This window comes from Cynocephalus volans, chromosome 9 (assembly GCF_027409185.1).
Source record: "Cynocephalus volans isolate mCynVol1 chromosome 9, mCynVol1.pri, whole genome shotgun sequence".
Classification (NCBI taxonomy): Eukaryota; Metazoa; Chordata; class Mammalia; order Dermoptera; family Cynocephalidae; genus Cynocephalus; species Cynocephalus volans.
In genome coordinates, this window is record NC_084468.1 from 63,366,793 (window position 1) to 63,379,279 (window position 12,487).

The 12,487-nt window shown below is 40.3% G+C and overlaps 1 protein-coding gene across 1 annotated transcript; it reads left to right on the forward strand.

The window, feature by feature from the left end:
* Positions 1 to 256: 256 nt before the first annotated feature.
* LOC134386286 (growth-regulated protein homolog gamma-like) lies at positions 257 to 858 on the forward strand. Its single transcript, XM_063108433.1, has 3 exons — positions 257 to 418; positions 516 to 639; positions 771 to 858. Exons 1-3 carry the CDS (start codon positions 319 to 321, stop codon positions 856 to 858), a joined length of 312 nt encoding a protein of 103 aa, XP_062964503.1. The 5' UTR covers positions 257 to 318.
* The last annotated feature ends 11,629 nt before the right edge of the window (positions 859 to 12,487 follow it).

The following is a 12,487-nucleotide window of genomic DNA, read 5'->3' on the forward strand; positions in this document are numbered from 1 at the left end:
TCCAGGGCCACCAATTACTAACTGCCACTCTAGGGGTTTGGGGCAGAGAGCGAATGTCCCCGAGTCGCAGTGTCCCGGGACTTACGCAGGAGGCGAGGCGGGTCCAGACCCAGGGGCGGGGCCGGCGCCCTCGTTCCTGACTCAGAGAACGACCTGGAGCTGCGGGAATTTCCCTGGCCCGGGGGCTCCGGCCTTTCCCGCCCTAACCGTGCATAAAAGGGGCTCGCCGACGTGGGGGAGCCACAGCGCCCGCACCGCAGGCACCTCCCCGCCAGCTCTCCCTGCAGGCTCCGCCGCCCGACCCTCGTGCCCAGCCCCATGGCCCGCGCCGCGATCCCCGCTGCCTCCTGCGCTCCCCGGCTCCTCCGGGCGGCGCTGCTGCTCCTGCTCCTGGTCACCGCCGGCCGCCCCTCGACAGGTGGGACCCGGCGTCCTGGGATCCCAGCGGCGGGTCAGGGCTCTGGTGGGCGCCCATCCGGGGACAGCCCCGCTAACCGAGTCTCTCCTCCCGACAGCGGCGCCCGTGGTCCGTGAACTGCGCTGCCAGTGCTTCCAGACCCTGCAGGGCATCCACCTCAAGAACATCCAAAGTGTGAAGGTGACGTCCCCGGGACCCCATTGCGACCAGACCGAAGTCATGTGAGTCCCGCCCCGCGGTGCTGCTGCTCCCGCCAGAGTCGAGTCGCCCCGACCCTCCCCTCCGGCTGTCCCCGACCCCGACCCCCTGCCCCGACCTCCTGCCTCACGGGGACCCTCCCTTCTCTCTGCAGAGCCACTCTCAAGAATGGGCAGGAAGCCTGTCTCGACCCCACAGCCCCCATGGTTAAGAAAATCATCGACAAGATGCTAAACAAGTGAGTTATGGGTTTTGTCTACACGCATGACTGGAGTCCTTGGTCACACATGCTGGCATCTGCCCCCTGAAGATTAGATCAGAGAAACCAGGGTTTAGCTGAATGACTGAAAAAAGCCATCATTATTGTCACAATCAAGTTTGCCGTGTGCTCTGGTGCCAGGATGTTTCCAGTGTCCTCCAGCCCACGCCAAACTCCTGTTCGAATGAGTGAGGGTGAATGTGTGTTCCTGAAAAATGAAGCAGATTTGGCTAATGATGCTAAAATGCCTTCTATCAACTAAGGAGTAACTTTTATTTCGGTCCCTCAGGGGCTTCAACCTAAAAAGTAGCACCCTGGTTTGAGGCCCCCTGGGTCTCTGAGCCTTCCTCGTGAAGAGCAGGAACTTTGCAGTGAATCCCTGAGTTCAAGCCTAGGTTCCAGCTCTTATTATCCCGAGTCTCAATAAATGGGAAAATAATAGTAGCTACTTCATGAGGTTTACCATGAATTTAAGTCAAGTCATGCATGTACAATTTTCGTCCAGTGTGATATCGTTTCGGCTGTTTGGAGCAAATAACACAGTTGTGACCGCAGGTCCAAAATTTCTGATTAAACAGCGTCCAGGAGCCTGGTATTTTATTTTGCTACAAAGTACAGCAGTGGTACAGGTAGTACCACTTGGTGTAGGGCTAAGAGAACGACCGCATTTGGAAAACCCTAGAACATCAGAAATCTAAGGCAGGAGGAGAGGGCTGTGCAGTCAGTTTCCTGAGTACCCGCTAACAGCAACCGTTTTTTCACCACAGGGGCGACACCAACTGACCTAGAGAGGAGGAGGTTTCCAGGTTACTTTTCCTGAAGGAGGTTCTGTCTTAGAAGAATCAAAGTGGAAGAGAAACAGATGGCTCCTGGGGACACATGGAATGTGTTTAATGTGTTAGACTGCTTCTTATGAGAGTCCTTCTATTTACTTATTTATATATGTATTTATTTATTTATTTTCAAAGCCTGTATATATTGTTCTTTCTGATATTTAAAGAAATGGATGTGTTTGGTAATTCACCGTATTGTAATTTTAAAAGGATATTTTTATGTTAAATCAAACATAGTTCAGTCCTGACTATCTTTTAAATTGGAGACGATGGGTTTTAAATATTCTTCATTCATTACACTAATATTTTGGGTGAGGAGAGACCACACCAAGCCAGACACTGTGACAGAGGCTGCAGATACATAGTGGGGACCCAGGCAGATAGTCAGGTGATCACTAAGGCAGGGGAAAGTGGAACTATTTAGAAGAATGTCTGTTGTTATTTATTGAAACAATTTTACAGTATATTGTATTTTACAACATTTCTGATGTTGAAGCTTTAAAAACTACAATGTTTTAATTATCCCATGGACATTTTATGTCTTCCTTGTAAGGCATAATGCCTTGTGTAGTAATAATTATGCAATATTTTTCTGTGTCTTGGAATAGAGAAGTTATTTATTGATGTATTTTTATAAAAAATATGAAAATAAAGCTTTTACAAAAATAGTATGCTTAGGTTTGTTGTATACTTCTCAACCTTTTGTTCTCCTGAGTACCCACAGTGCCAGGAATTTAGAACAGACTGTAGCTCATGCCTACTTACAGGCTGCCACTACCTGGCACTTCTTTTGTTTCTCATCCAAGAAGGCATAGTTGATGCTTTTTCAAAGGCAGATTTAAAAATCCCTGTTTTACATAAAATATTCATTTTCATTTATTATAACCAAACTGTTATTCAATTCCAGATCTTTAAATTTTTTATAGATATTTTTAAAAGAGCTCTTATTTAAATTATTTTGTTAAATGGTTTTACAAACAATTCTGCATTCTTTTTCCTTCTAGTGAAGCTGGGAGCTAAGTTGTAGTAAAGTGGATTCTTTCTCAGAACAAAAAAATCTGTGCAATGAAAAAGAAAAAAAAAAGCAGAACAAGTGTGTGGCTGAGTATTAGTTCTTCACCTTTCACCTGTGTAAATGTCTAAATGAGAAGAGTTTCATTTTCTAACCTTTATGGAGAACAATTACTAAATTTCATGCTGTTCCAATGCTTCATGGGTGTGGTAATGATTTAAATGTGTTCTAAGCCTATAAATTTTAATTTAAATTGCCCAAGATGATGGGAGCACACCAGGTTTCCACAACAGAAACAAAGAAGGGCTGTCATCTCATGGTAGGGAAAGATCTGAGTCATCTGAAAAAGAACACCCTCCAAACCTGGAAAGGAGGAAAGCTGTGCACACTTGGGGAGGGGAAGACAAGGTAGCGGGTGTTGTTTGTCTCTGATTCAGGACCTGTTCCTGGACTTCCAAGTACTAATTTGTAGCCTTCAGCAGGGGAGGAGGCCTGGTTGGTGGCCTGACACCTATGTGCCTGTGCAGGCTTGTCCTAAGCAGCTGGGTAACTGTAGGCAAGAAACTACAATGAGCCCCCATTTCCTCCCTGAAAAGTAAATATAACAGTCCCTTCATAACTCCAATGTGTAAAAATACAAAATTACAACAAATTTGTTTTTAAGATCTCAATTTACTTTATTTCAATTCTAGAATTGGACAAAACTTCATTCCATACAATAGAATAAGTGCTCCAATAAGTCAAGCAGAGGAGGTTGGTTTTATAGACAAAAAAGGGCTGAAGAAAGCAGAAACAAAGCACAAGAAGCAAAACGGTCATTTCAGAGTTACTTTCCTTATAAGGTGGCACAGCTGGCAAAACGATAGAAAGATAACTGATTGATTACTTCAGGTTACTCTTTGCTGTAAGGATTAAAACAGAGGGAAATTCACTATCTTGCCTTCTGAAGATTAAAACTGGCTTCTTTGAGAAATTATGCTGTTACTTTTTCTCATTTCTCAGAAGGGCAGATAACAACTCATTTTTCATTTGGTGAGCATGGGAGATTCCATTTTGATTTTTAGTCTGGTCTATTGGGTCTTAGTACAAAAGTTTAGTCCAAAACAAAGACCTCCTATAATTTTTGCTTAATAGATGTCATTTCCTAAGAATGAATGAGATAAAATGGAAAAGCAATATTTAAATTTTACAGCAGTAAAAATTCAAACCATTATGCAAGCTCCATAAATGTCAGCACTGATTCCTTAACCTTAAATCCGAGATACATGCTTTAGGCTGTAGAAAATGAAACTTCATGGATTTCTCAGTGTTCTTGTGAAAAGTGCTTTCCCCTTCTCATATCATAAGAATTAAATCTGTAGCCATCTGTAAAGTTAATTGCTTAGATCAGAAAAGATAATAAAAGGTCTCTAATCTGAACTAAGAGGGCCCAAAGGTTAAGTCCAGGACTAAGCCACAGGTTAAGCCCCAGGGTGCTGGGGAGACTGGAGTGAGGAATTTAGATGTCAAAAGAGATGAAGGCAAAGAATTTAGAAACTTCTGTAGATCATAACAATGGAGACTGGGGGATACCTAGCTGATTTTATTTACATACCAGAGGGTTGGAGCTAGAACTCAGGCTCATTGTGTTTCCATGGAGACATGTTCCAGAGGGCAAGGCGACAACTTTCTACTTCCTCTTTATAATCCCAGAAAATCATCTTGTCATCATCCCTGCCCTGTGGAATGTCTGGCACTAGAGGGGACAATGGATGTGGCTTTCATTGCATCATCCCAGGGGTAAGGTCCGAGGCAAGCAGGAGGTGGCAGACATTGCACGTGAGGTATTTAATAGGACGTCTGTCTCTGACTTAGAACACATCATGTGTGCATTCAAGATAAAAAAAAATGTGAATATTAGAAACCCAATATACTCTTTCTCAACTTGATGTACAGAAAGAAGGATAAAGGAAGTGCAGTTAGTTCATTTGGTAATTAATGTTACTGAAACCCCAAAGGTCTGTTTGCTCGTGCCTCAATAGCCAATAATTGAGACAAGTGTTGGTGTAACGAAATGTAGCCTTTAATCAGGAAGCTGGCAGCCTGGAGAAATGATGGACTCAGTCTCAAAGACCATCTCTGCTTTTCCCAGACTTTTCAAAGAGTTTTATAGGGACAGGTGGTAGGAGGCTGATTTATGGTAACCTGAGCAGGGACATGCAGGCAAAATCATAAAATTGCAGATAAACTCAAAGAACATCTAGGATGGGAGCTGATTCTTGGTGACCATCCTCCATGAAGTCAAGTCATGGATTCAGTTCCTGATAACCTCAAAAAGATGTAGTTAGTAAGCCAATAAAGAATGGCCACCTGGGTTAATAATTTCTTCTATAATTATTCTGTGTACAGTGTAAGCTAGAGTCATTATGTTCTAGCAATCATGTGAACAAAAATCATTGTATTCTAATGTCCAGCTGCAAGCTATGTGGTTCAGGTTACAAGAGTAAGGAAAAAACCTTTTTAATTTAGAAGTTTAACAAAATGGAGTCACTTCTGTCCAGCCTGGTACATCAAGCATAGACTATGAAGAATCAGATGGATCGGGGAGTAGCTTCCAGTTCTAACACCTTCTAACTGTGTGATCTTGAGGTCATGTTTCTTGATTAAAGTTCATTTTCTCCTTTCATAAGAAGGGTACAATAATAGTACTTCTGTTTTGTAGTTGTTACTAGAATTGTGTGATATGATTTGAGTAAAAGACTAAACAGTACCTGAGAGATGATAGTGGCTCCAGAATTTCTGGAAAAGCCGGGGGGGGCGGGGGGAAGCAATCTGATTGAAGGTGTGAACAGTGTATTCATTTTCTATTGCTGTTGTGAAAAACTACCACAAGCTTAGTTGCTTACAACAATGTACGTGTACTTCCTTGCAGTTCTGGAGGCCAGAAGATCCAAATCAGTTTCGCTGGGCTCGAGTCAAGGTATCTGCAGGGCTGGTTCCTTCTGGAAATCCTAGGAGAGAATCCTGTTTCCTTGATCTTTCCAGCTTCTAAAGGTCATCTACACCCCTCATGGCCTCCTTCTTGCATCTCCAAAGCCAGCAGCATAGCTGCTTCAAATCTCTTCCTTTACATCCTCCGCTCTGTCACGTTGCCTTCTGTCTGACTCTGACTCCTTCTGCAGCTCTTTTATAAGAATGCTGTGATGATATCAGGCCCACTCAGGACAGTCAGGATAATCTTCCCTTCTCCAGATTCTTAATTTAATCACACAAGCAACGCCCCTTTTTCAATGTAAGGTAACATATTTATAGGTTCTAGGGATTAGGACAAGGACATCATTAGGGGCCATTATTCCGCCTACCACAGGGGCTTGATGTTCTGTGTTCAAAGCACTTTTCAGTGTGCTGAGAAAATGTACATATAATAGAGGGGAGTCTGAGATTGTGGGAGGAATCGAAACAGTGCCTCCACTCTCTGATGCTTAGTAAATGCAACTGTTGTTAATGCTCCTAGGTGAAAGAAAAGCAGACTTAAGTATTTTCTTCAGAATGGTATTGGAAAGCGTCAAAGCAAACTAAAAAGATTTGTTACATAACTGAAGGGAAGACAGGAATAACTGTTAGAGCGAGAGGAAGGTCTGGGTGGAAAACTTGGAGGGATTGCTGGGTGGCTGTTTATCGCTGGTCCTCTGGCCCAGTCCCATCGATACCAACACGTTCCTGAAGCAGGCAGAAAAGGCAAGAGTGGGTGTCTCATGAAATTGTCTGTCAGACTTTGGGGTGCAAGGTGACCTCCACTGGGAACATCAAGGCAGGGAATGGGGGAAAGTTGGATTTGAGGGGATGTTCACCAGGTGATGAAAGCAGGAAAGGGATGTTTTCTGCATTCAAAGATCAGTCACTGTGACACAGTATGACCACTTGACTCTGAGAGGCCATCGGGAAATAGCATGGTAGCAGTGCCCGAGGTTTTCTGGGCAAAGAAGCCAGAGCAGAAGAGGAATGATAGATGACTCCGCTCTGTGATTATGATTACTTATTTGAGAGTTGTTCTTAGATATCTTCTAGCGCCTTTCAGAGACTGGCAGGATGGGAGAGATGGGAGAGACACAGTTTCTGCAATAGCAGGATGGGGCAATGTTTTCTCTGCTGGAACATAACAATTATACGGTAAGTCTATTTTTTCTTAGGTTTCGCATAAAGCAGACAACCTGAGGCAAAGGCTTCTGTGCTACCACTTTATTACATCTAACAGCCCACATTTGGGACCTTGTCTTCAGCTGGGTGTATGGTGCCCCTGTGGAAACATCTTATCCTCTGTCTCAAGAGTGACAGTGACAGGTGACTGGGATTGTGCCTTTTGCTTTCAACGGTCTTGTAAAAAGGAAATAAGATGGTCTGGGGAGTTGTGAATAGATTAAATGGATTTGGTCCCATAGTAGCAAGTTAGGCCTCAGAGATGTCTGCTCTGTGGGCCAGAAGCAGACAGAAGTCGACAGAATAACCTAATGCGGTCCTGCCACAGAGCTATCAAAATACAAAACCAGGGAGAGAACTGAGGCTTTTGAGCATTGCAGTTTCGCTATTACGAACAATGCAGTTCTCAACATTATTGCACTGATTTCCAGCTACACATGTTCTAGATGATGCTCTAAGATATAAATGAAGGACTGGAATTACAGACTTATAAGGTATACATATGTTTAACTTCACCAAATAATATCAAACTACTTTCAGAATGACTGCTAATTTACCTTGCCACGATGCTAATTCATGAAAGTTTCTCTTCCTCCACCTACTGGCCATCCCTTGAAATTGTTAGACTTTTAGAATTTTTCCCAAATCACTACATAATAGTACCCTACAGTGGTTTTAATTTGCATTTTCCTTGTTACAAATGGGATTGAATATCTTCTTATGTGGTTATGAGCAATTTGTATTTAATCCTCTGTGAAACTTCTGTTTATTTCTTTTGCCTATCTTCTGTTATGCTATTGGCTATTTCATAAAAGATTTTTAAAATATGTTTTATATACTAATCATTTGTCACTTATATATGTGACACAAGTTGTCTCTGTGGTGCTTTTTATTTATTTATTTTTATTTTTTAACTTGTTTTATTTATTTTATTTTATTTTTTAAATTTATTATAAGCATATTCATTCTTACAAATCATGATATTTCTTTATGCCCTTTACCTGACCTATCACTTCCCAAACCCCCTTCCTCCTTCCCCCCCATCTCTAGTATCCTTAGGTTTGTTCTCCCCTTCTCATAGTTCAGCGTGTTATTGTGGTCTGTCATTCTTTCTTTCCTTCATTCCTTCCTCCCTCCCTCCCTTCCTTCCTAGCAGCCAGTTATGTGTGAGAACATGAAGTATTTCTGTTTCTTTGTCTGGCTTATTTCACTTAACATAGTTTTCTCCAGACTTAACCATGTTGCTGCAAATGGCAGGATTTCATTCTTTTTAATGGCTGAGTAGTATTCCATAGTGTATATATACCACATTTTCTTTATCCAGTCATCTGTCAATGGACACTTAGGTTGGTTCCATATTTTGGCTATTGTAAATAGAGCTACAATGAACATGGGAGTGTAGGTATCCCTTCGACATGATGATTTCCATTCCTCTGGGTATATACCCAGTGGTGGGATTGCTCGATCACATGGTAGTTCTATCTGTATTTGTTTGAGAAATCTCCATGCTGTTTTCCATAATGGCTGTGCTGATTTACAGTCCCACCAACAGAGTTCCCCTTTCCCCACGTCCTCACCACCATTTGTTACTCTGTGGTGCTTTTTAAAATAAACTTTCTACAATGTACTTTTTGCTCTTATGGCCAGTCTTTTCTCAAAATCATAAAAATATTTTATATTGTCTTCTAAAATTAGGATAGTTTTGTCTTTTAGATTTGGAACTTTAATCTACTCAGAATTTATTTCTCTCTGTAATGTGAGGTAAAAATTCCATTTTATTTTTCACATATGTGTGTAGTTTGTTTCTGGACTTTGTTTTTTCCCCTTATTGGTCAGTATGTATATACCTACACCAGTGCTGAACTGTCTTAATTAACACGGCATTATAAAAATTCTTCATAACTGGAAAGGCAAGTCTCCCAACATTGTTTTTCTTCTTTAAGAGTCTTAGCTCTTTGAGTTCTTTGATATATATCATAGAATCAGCTTGTAAATGTGAGAATTGTGGAAAAAAATGCAACAAATTTATAGATCAGTTTGGTGAGGAAGAGTTGATACATCTTTAAATTATTAAATCATTCTATAAACTTGGTACAGCCCATAAATTGAGGTCTTAAAAAAATATTTTTAAAATTGTATTTGTACATTGTTAAACTTGTTTCTAGGGACTTTTGAATCCGGATGCTATTGTAAGTAATGTCTTTAAGACCGCATTTTCTGATTTTTGTATTCATCATCCTTCTAGTAACATAACTGTGAATTATTTTGAATTTTCTACATAGAGGATTATGTAATCTGCTACTAATGGCAGTTTTGTTTTTTCATTCATTATAAATTCTTATCTATTTTCCTAGCCTTACTGTACTGGTTAAAATTTTCAGTACACACTTGATAGAAGTGGTGACAGCAGACACTCTTGTTCTATTCTCACCAAACTTCCTAAACATTTAACTACTAAGTATAATTTATATCGTGGGTATTTTATAGTCTTTATGAGGTTAAGAAAGTTACCTGCTGTTAATAATTTCTTGAGTCTTCTTTTTAAATCACAAATTCATATTGAATTACATTACTTTTCAATCTTGGAATTTCTACTCCTACTGAGATGGTCATGTCTGAACGTAATGAACTTCTGAGAAATACTGAAGATTCTGGTACAGCCCTGTTGTCTGCAAAGAGCAGTTGAAAAATTTAGAATTAATTTAAATGGGAACTTAAACAGGAACACAAAACACTTTCCTTTTGATTTGGATAATGTATGCTTCCTTTATCTAAAATAAATGAGGTCTTAATGATATTCTAAAAGCACAACAAACAAAAACTGCCCCAAAGACTGACAGAGACATAATATTAAACAATTTATGGTAAATATCTTATGGTGACAACTTGAGAGATACACGTATGGATTGCCAAACCTAATACAGAACCTTGTGAAACCTAATATAGAACCTTGTACATAGCAGTAAATGTTTTCTGACCAGTTTATTGCTGAAAAGTTCCTAAGGTACATTGCAACTGACTTTACTCATAGTCAATGGTAGAAAGTGAGGTAGTGCGTACAGAGCATTATGCCCTAAATGCATGGTTAGAGTAATCTCTGAGACAAATTTATTTTGATATACGTGTATTTTATACTTGTTAAAAATAAATAACATTAAATTAATTTAGAATTTTTTAACAGATGGTACTCCCATTTTTAATTATCCAAATAGTCTCCTTTTCAGAGTTACATTGAAAGATGGAAAATTAGTTTTCTTGGCTCTTCAAGATGTATGGGTGATGATCATTACCAGACAAGTACAGTACATGCCATAACTTGATAATAGAATTTTTCTTCTTAAGTAGACTGATATTTAAACAATGGCTCTGCTGTAGATTTGAACGAATTGGGACCATACATTTTTGTAATGTGGCAGTATATTTGAAGTGACCTATTTTATGATTATCCTCATTAAACATCTAAGTAATTAAAATGGCTATAAGTTGTCTTCTGCAGATCAACACATAGATCATGTGCAGATCAAACATAGACATATTAGTGAAGAGAAATTTTGAAAAAAATTTTCTCCTTTGGAGGAAATCCTTTATCTTCAACATAGCATTGCCAGAAGTTCAACTAGAAGCACAGTTGAAAAATCATTGGGTAGAAATGGCATAATGAAAGCAGATCTTGTGACAAGGATTGAAGTGCAAATATGTTCTTGGGAGATGCTGGGAAGGCCAGCAGGGAAGGAGATGGAAGTATAGAGATAGAAATCCCACCAATGAAGGGTGCTCTAGTAAGCCAGCTACCCTGTTACTGAGGGCATCAACTAAGCTCCCACAGCAGATTCTGTGGGAAGAAGATGTGAGTGACGCACCTCCATGGCCCCCAGAGATCAATTCTCCAAATATCATTTTTTTTTCCATGGCAGTCTGTGCCACTCTATATCTGGTACTTGACATGAACAAGATTTCATTTATAATTGATTGCAGTTGAATGCTCTAGGAAAGAGGCACGGACAAACCGGTTCGTTAAGTCTCTGAATAGTATATAATTCACCCATTATTAAACTGAATTGATCTGGACCTTTTACTTTTAATACAATATATGCGATTGCCATGGCTTTTCCGAGCTCATTTTCTATTTGGTGAATAGTAAGCAAAATAACAACAGAGAACTAATTATCAAAGGTTAGTTTTGTGTTAGTCACAAATGCTGTTTTAAAATGGTTTCTATATTTCTGGAGAGCTCGAGTGAAAACAAGGGTTAGTAGTTCATCCACTGATTTATTTGACTGAGTTTATCTTCCTTATTTTTGTGGCCTAATTGTACATTACTAATATTTCTCAATTCTAACTTTTTCTCACCATGATTTTTTAAGCTGAGGCTCAAGACAATATTCACTGTATGGCCACCTAGACACCCCGAGAAGTATTATGCCTGTATCACCCTCATCAATGATCTTTTCTTGTTTGCATGGTGTTGTAGGGAGGCTGTGAATGATTTAATAGTTAAAATGCTGGTGTAGACATGATCAATTCACAGATGACACCTTTCTTAGCTATGTGACCTTTGGCAACTTTTTTAACTGCTTATATTTTAGGTTTCCTATATCTTCCCTACGAAACTCTATGCTCTAGTTGTCAGATCACTCCATGGTTTCCTGAAATGACCATTTTCTCTTTGGGCTGAGGGCCTTACACATGCTGTTGCCTCTAACTGGAACATCTTTTCACCTCCTCTCCAACCTTTAGCCCATTCATCTCGTTAATTTTTATTTTTTCCTCAGCTCCTTGTTTATAAACCACTTCCTCCAAGAGAATTTTCCTGAGCCCTCCAAGTACTAATTAGCTAATGAGGTTTCATAATAACAATCATTTCATTTTACTATGAAGAAAGAGTGATCAACTGACTTGCCCAAGATTATAAAACCTGTTAACGGCAGAGCCAAGGTCTGATGCCAGGATTGTTATCTCCGTTTTCTTTCATTATTTCCACGTCAGTTAACAGGATCCAGCTCCACCCTGGTTACACCCAGCCTCTGTGAAATGCTGTGACATGAATCTTCCAGAAAGAGATCCTCTGTACACTTCTGGGTGAGGTGCATTTCTTCCTCATGACATGTTAACTTATCAGGCTATCTAAAACTTTCTGACTGCTGCTCCTTGCCACCTCTGCCAGCCTCCATTCACTGGAACATCAGGTGCTCTGATCTTAATCTGAGCCAACGCCTCTCTGCTGCACTTTCTTTCGATGCCAGTGTTAACCTGTAACCCCCGTAATTTAGTTAGCTCTCCCCAGAGTTCACATGGGGAACCCACTGTTCTTCTGTTTCTCCATTTTGCTTTATAAACAACTCACCCAGATGCCTAAGCCAGGGACCTAGTTTCATCAAGGTCTGACCCTCTCCCTTTGCTCGGCTCTGCTTTCAGTTAGGCTCTGGATCCCTTTTAAAACTCTCATGTGAACCTCCTCCTCCTCTCCCTACCACTTACATGGTATATCTTTTTGCATCCCTTCACTATTATTTTGTATGAGACTTTACAGGTGAGGTGAGTTTCTTGTAGGCAGCATAGAGTTAAGTCTAGTTTTTTAATCCATTCAGCCA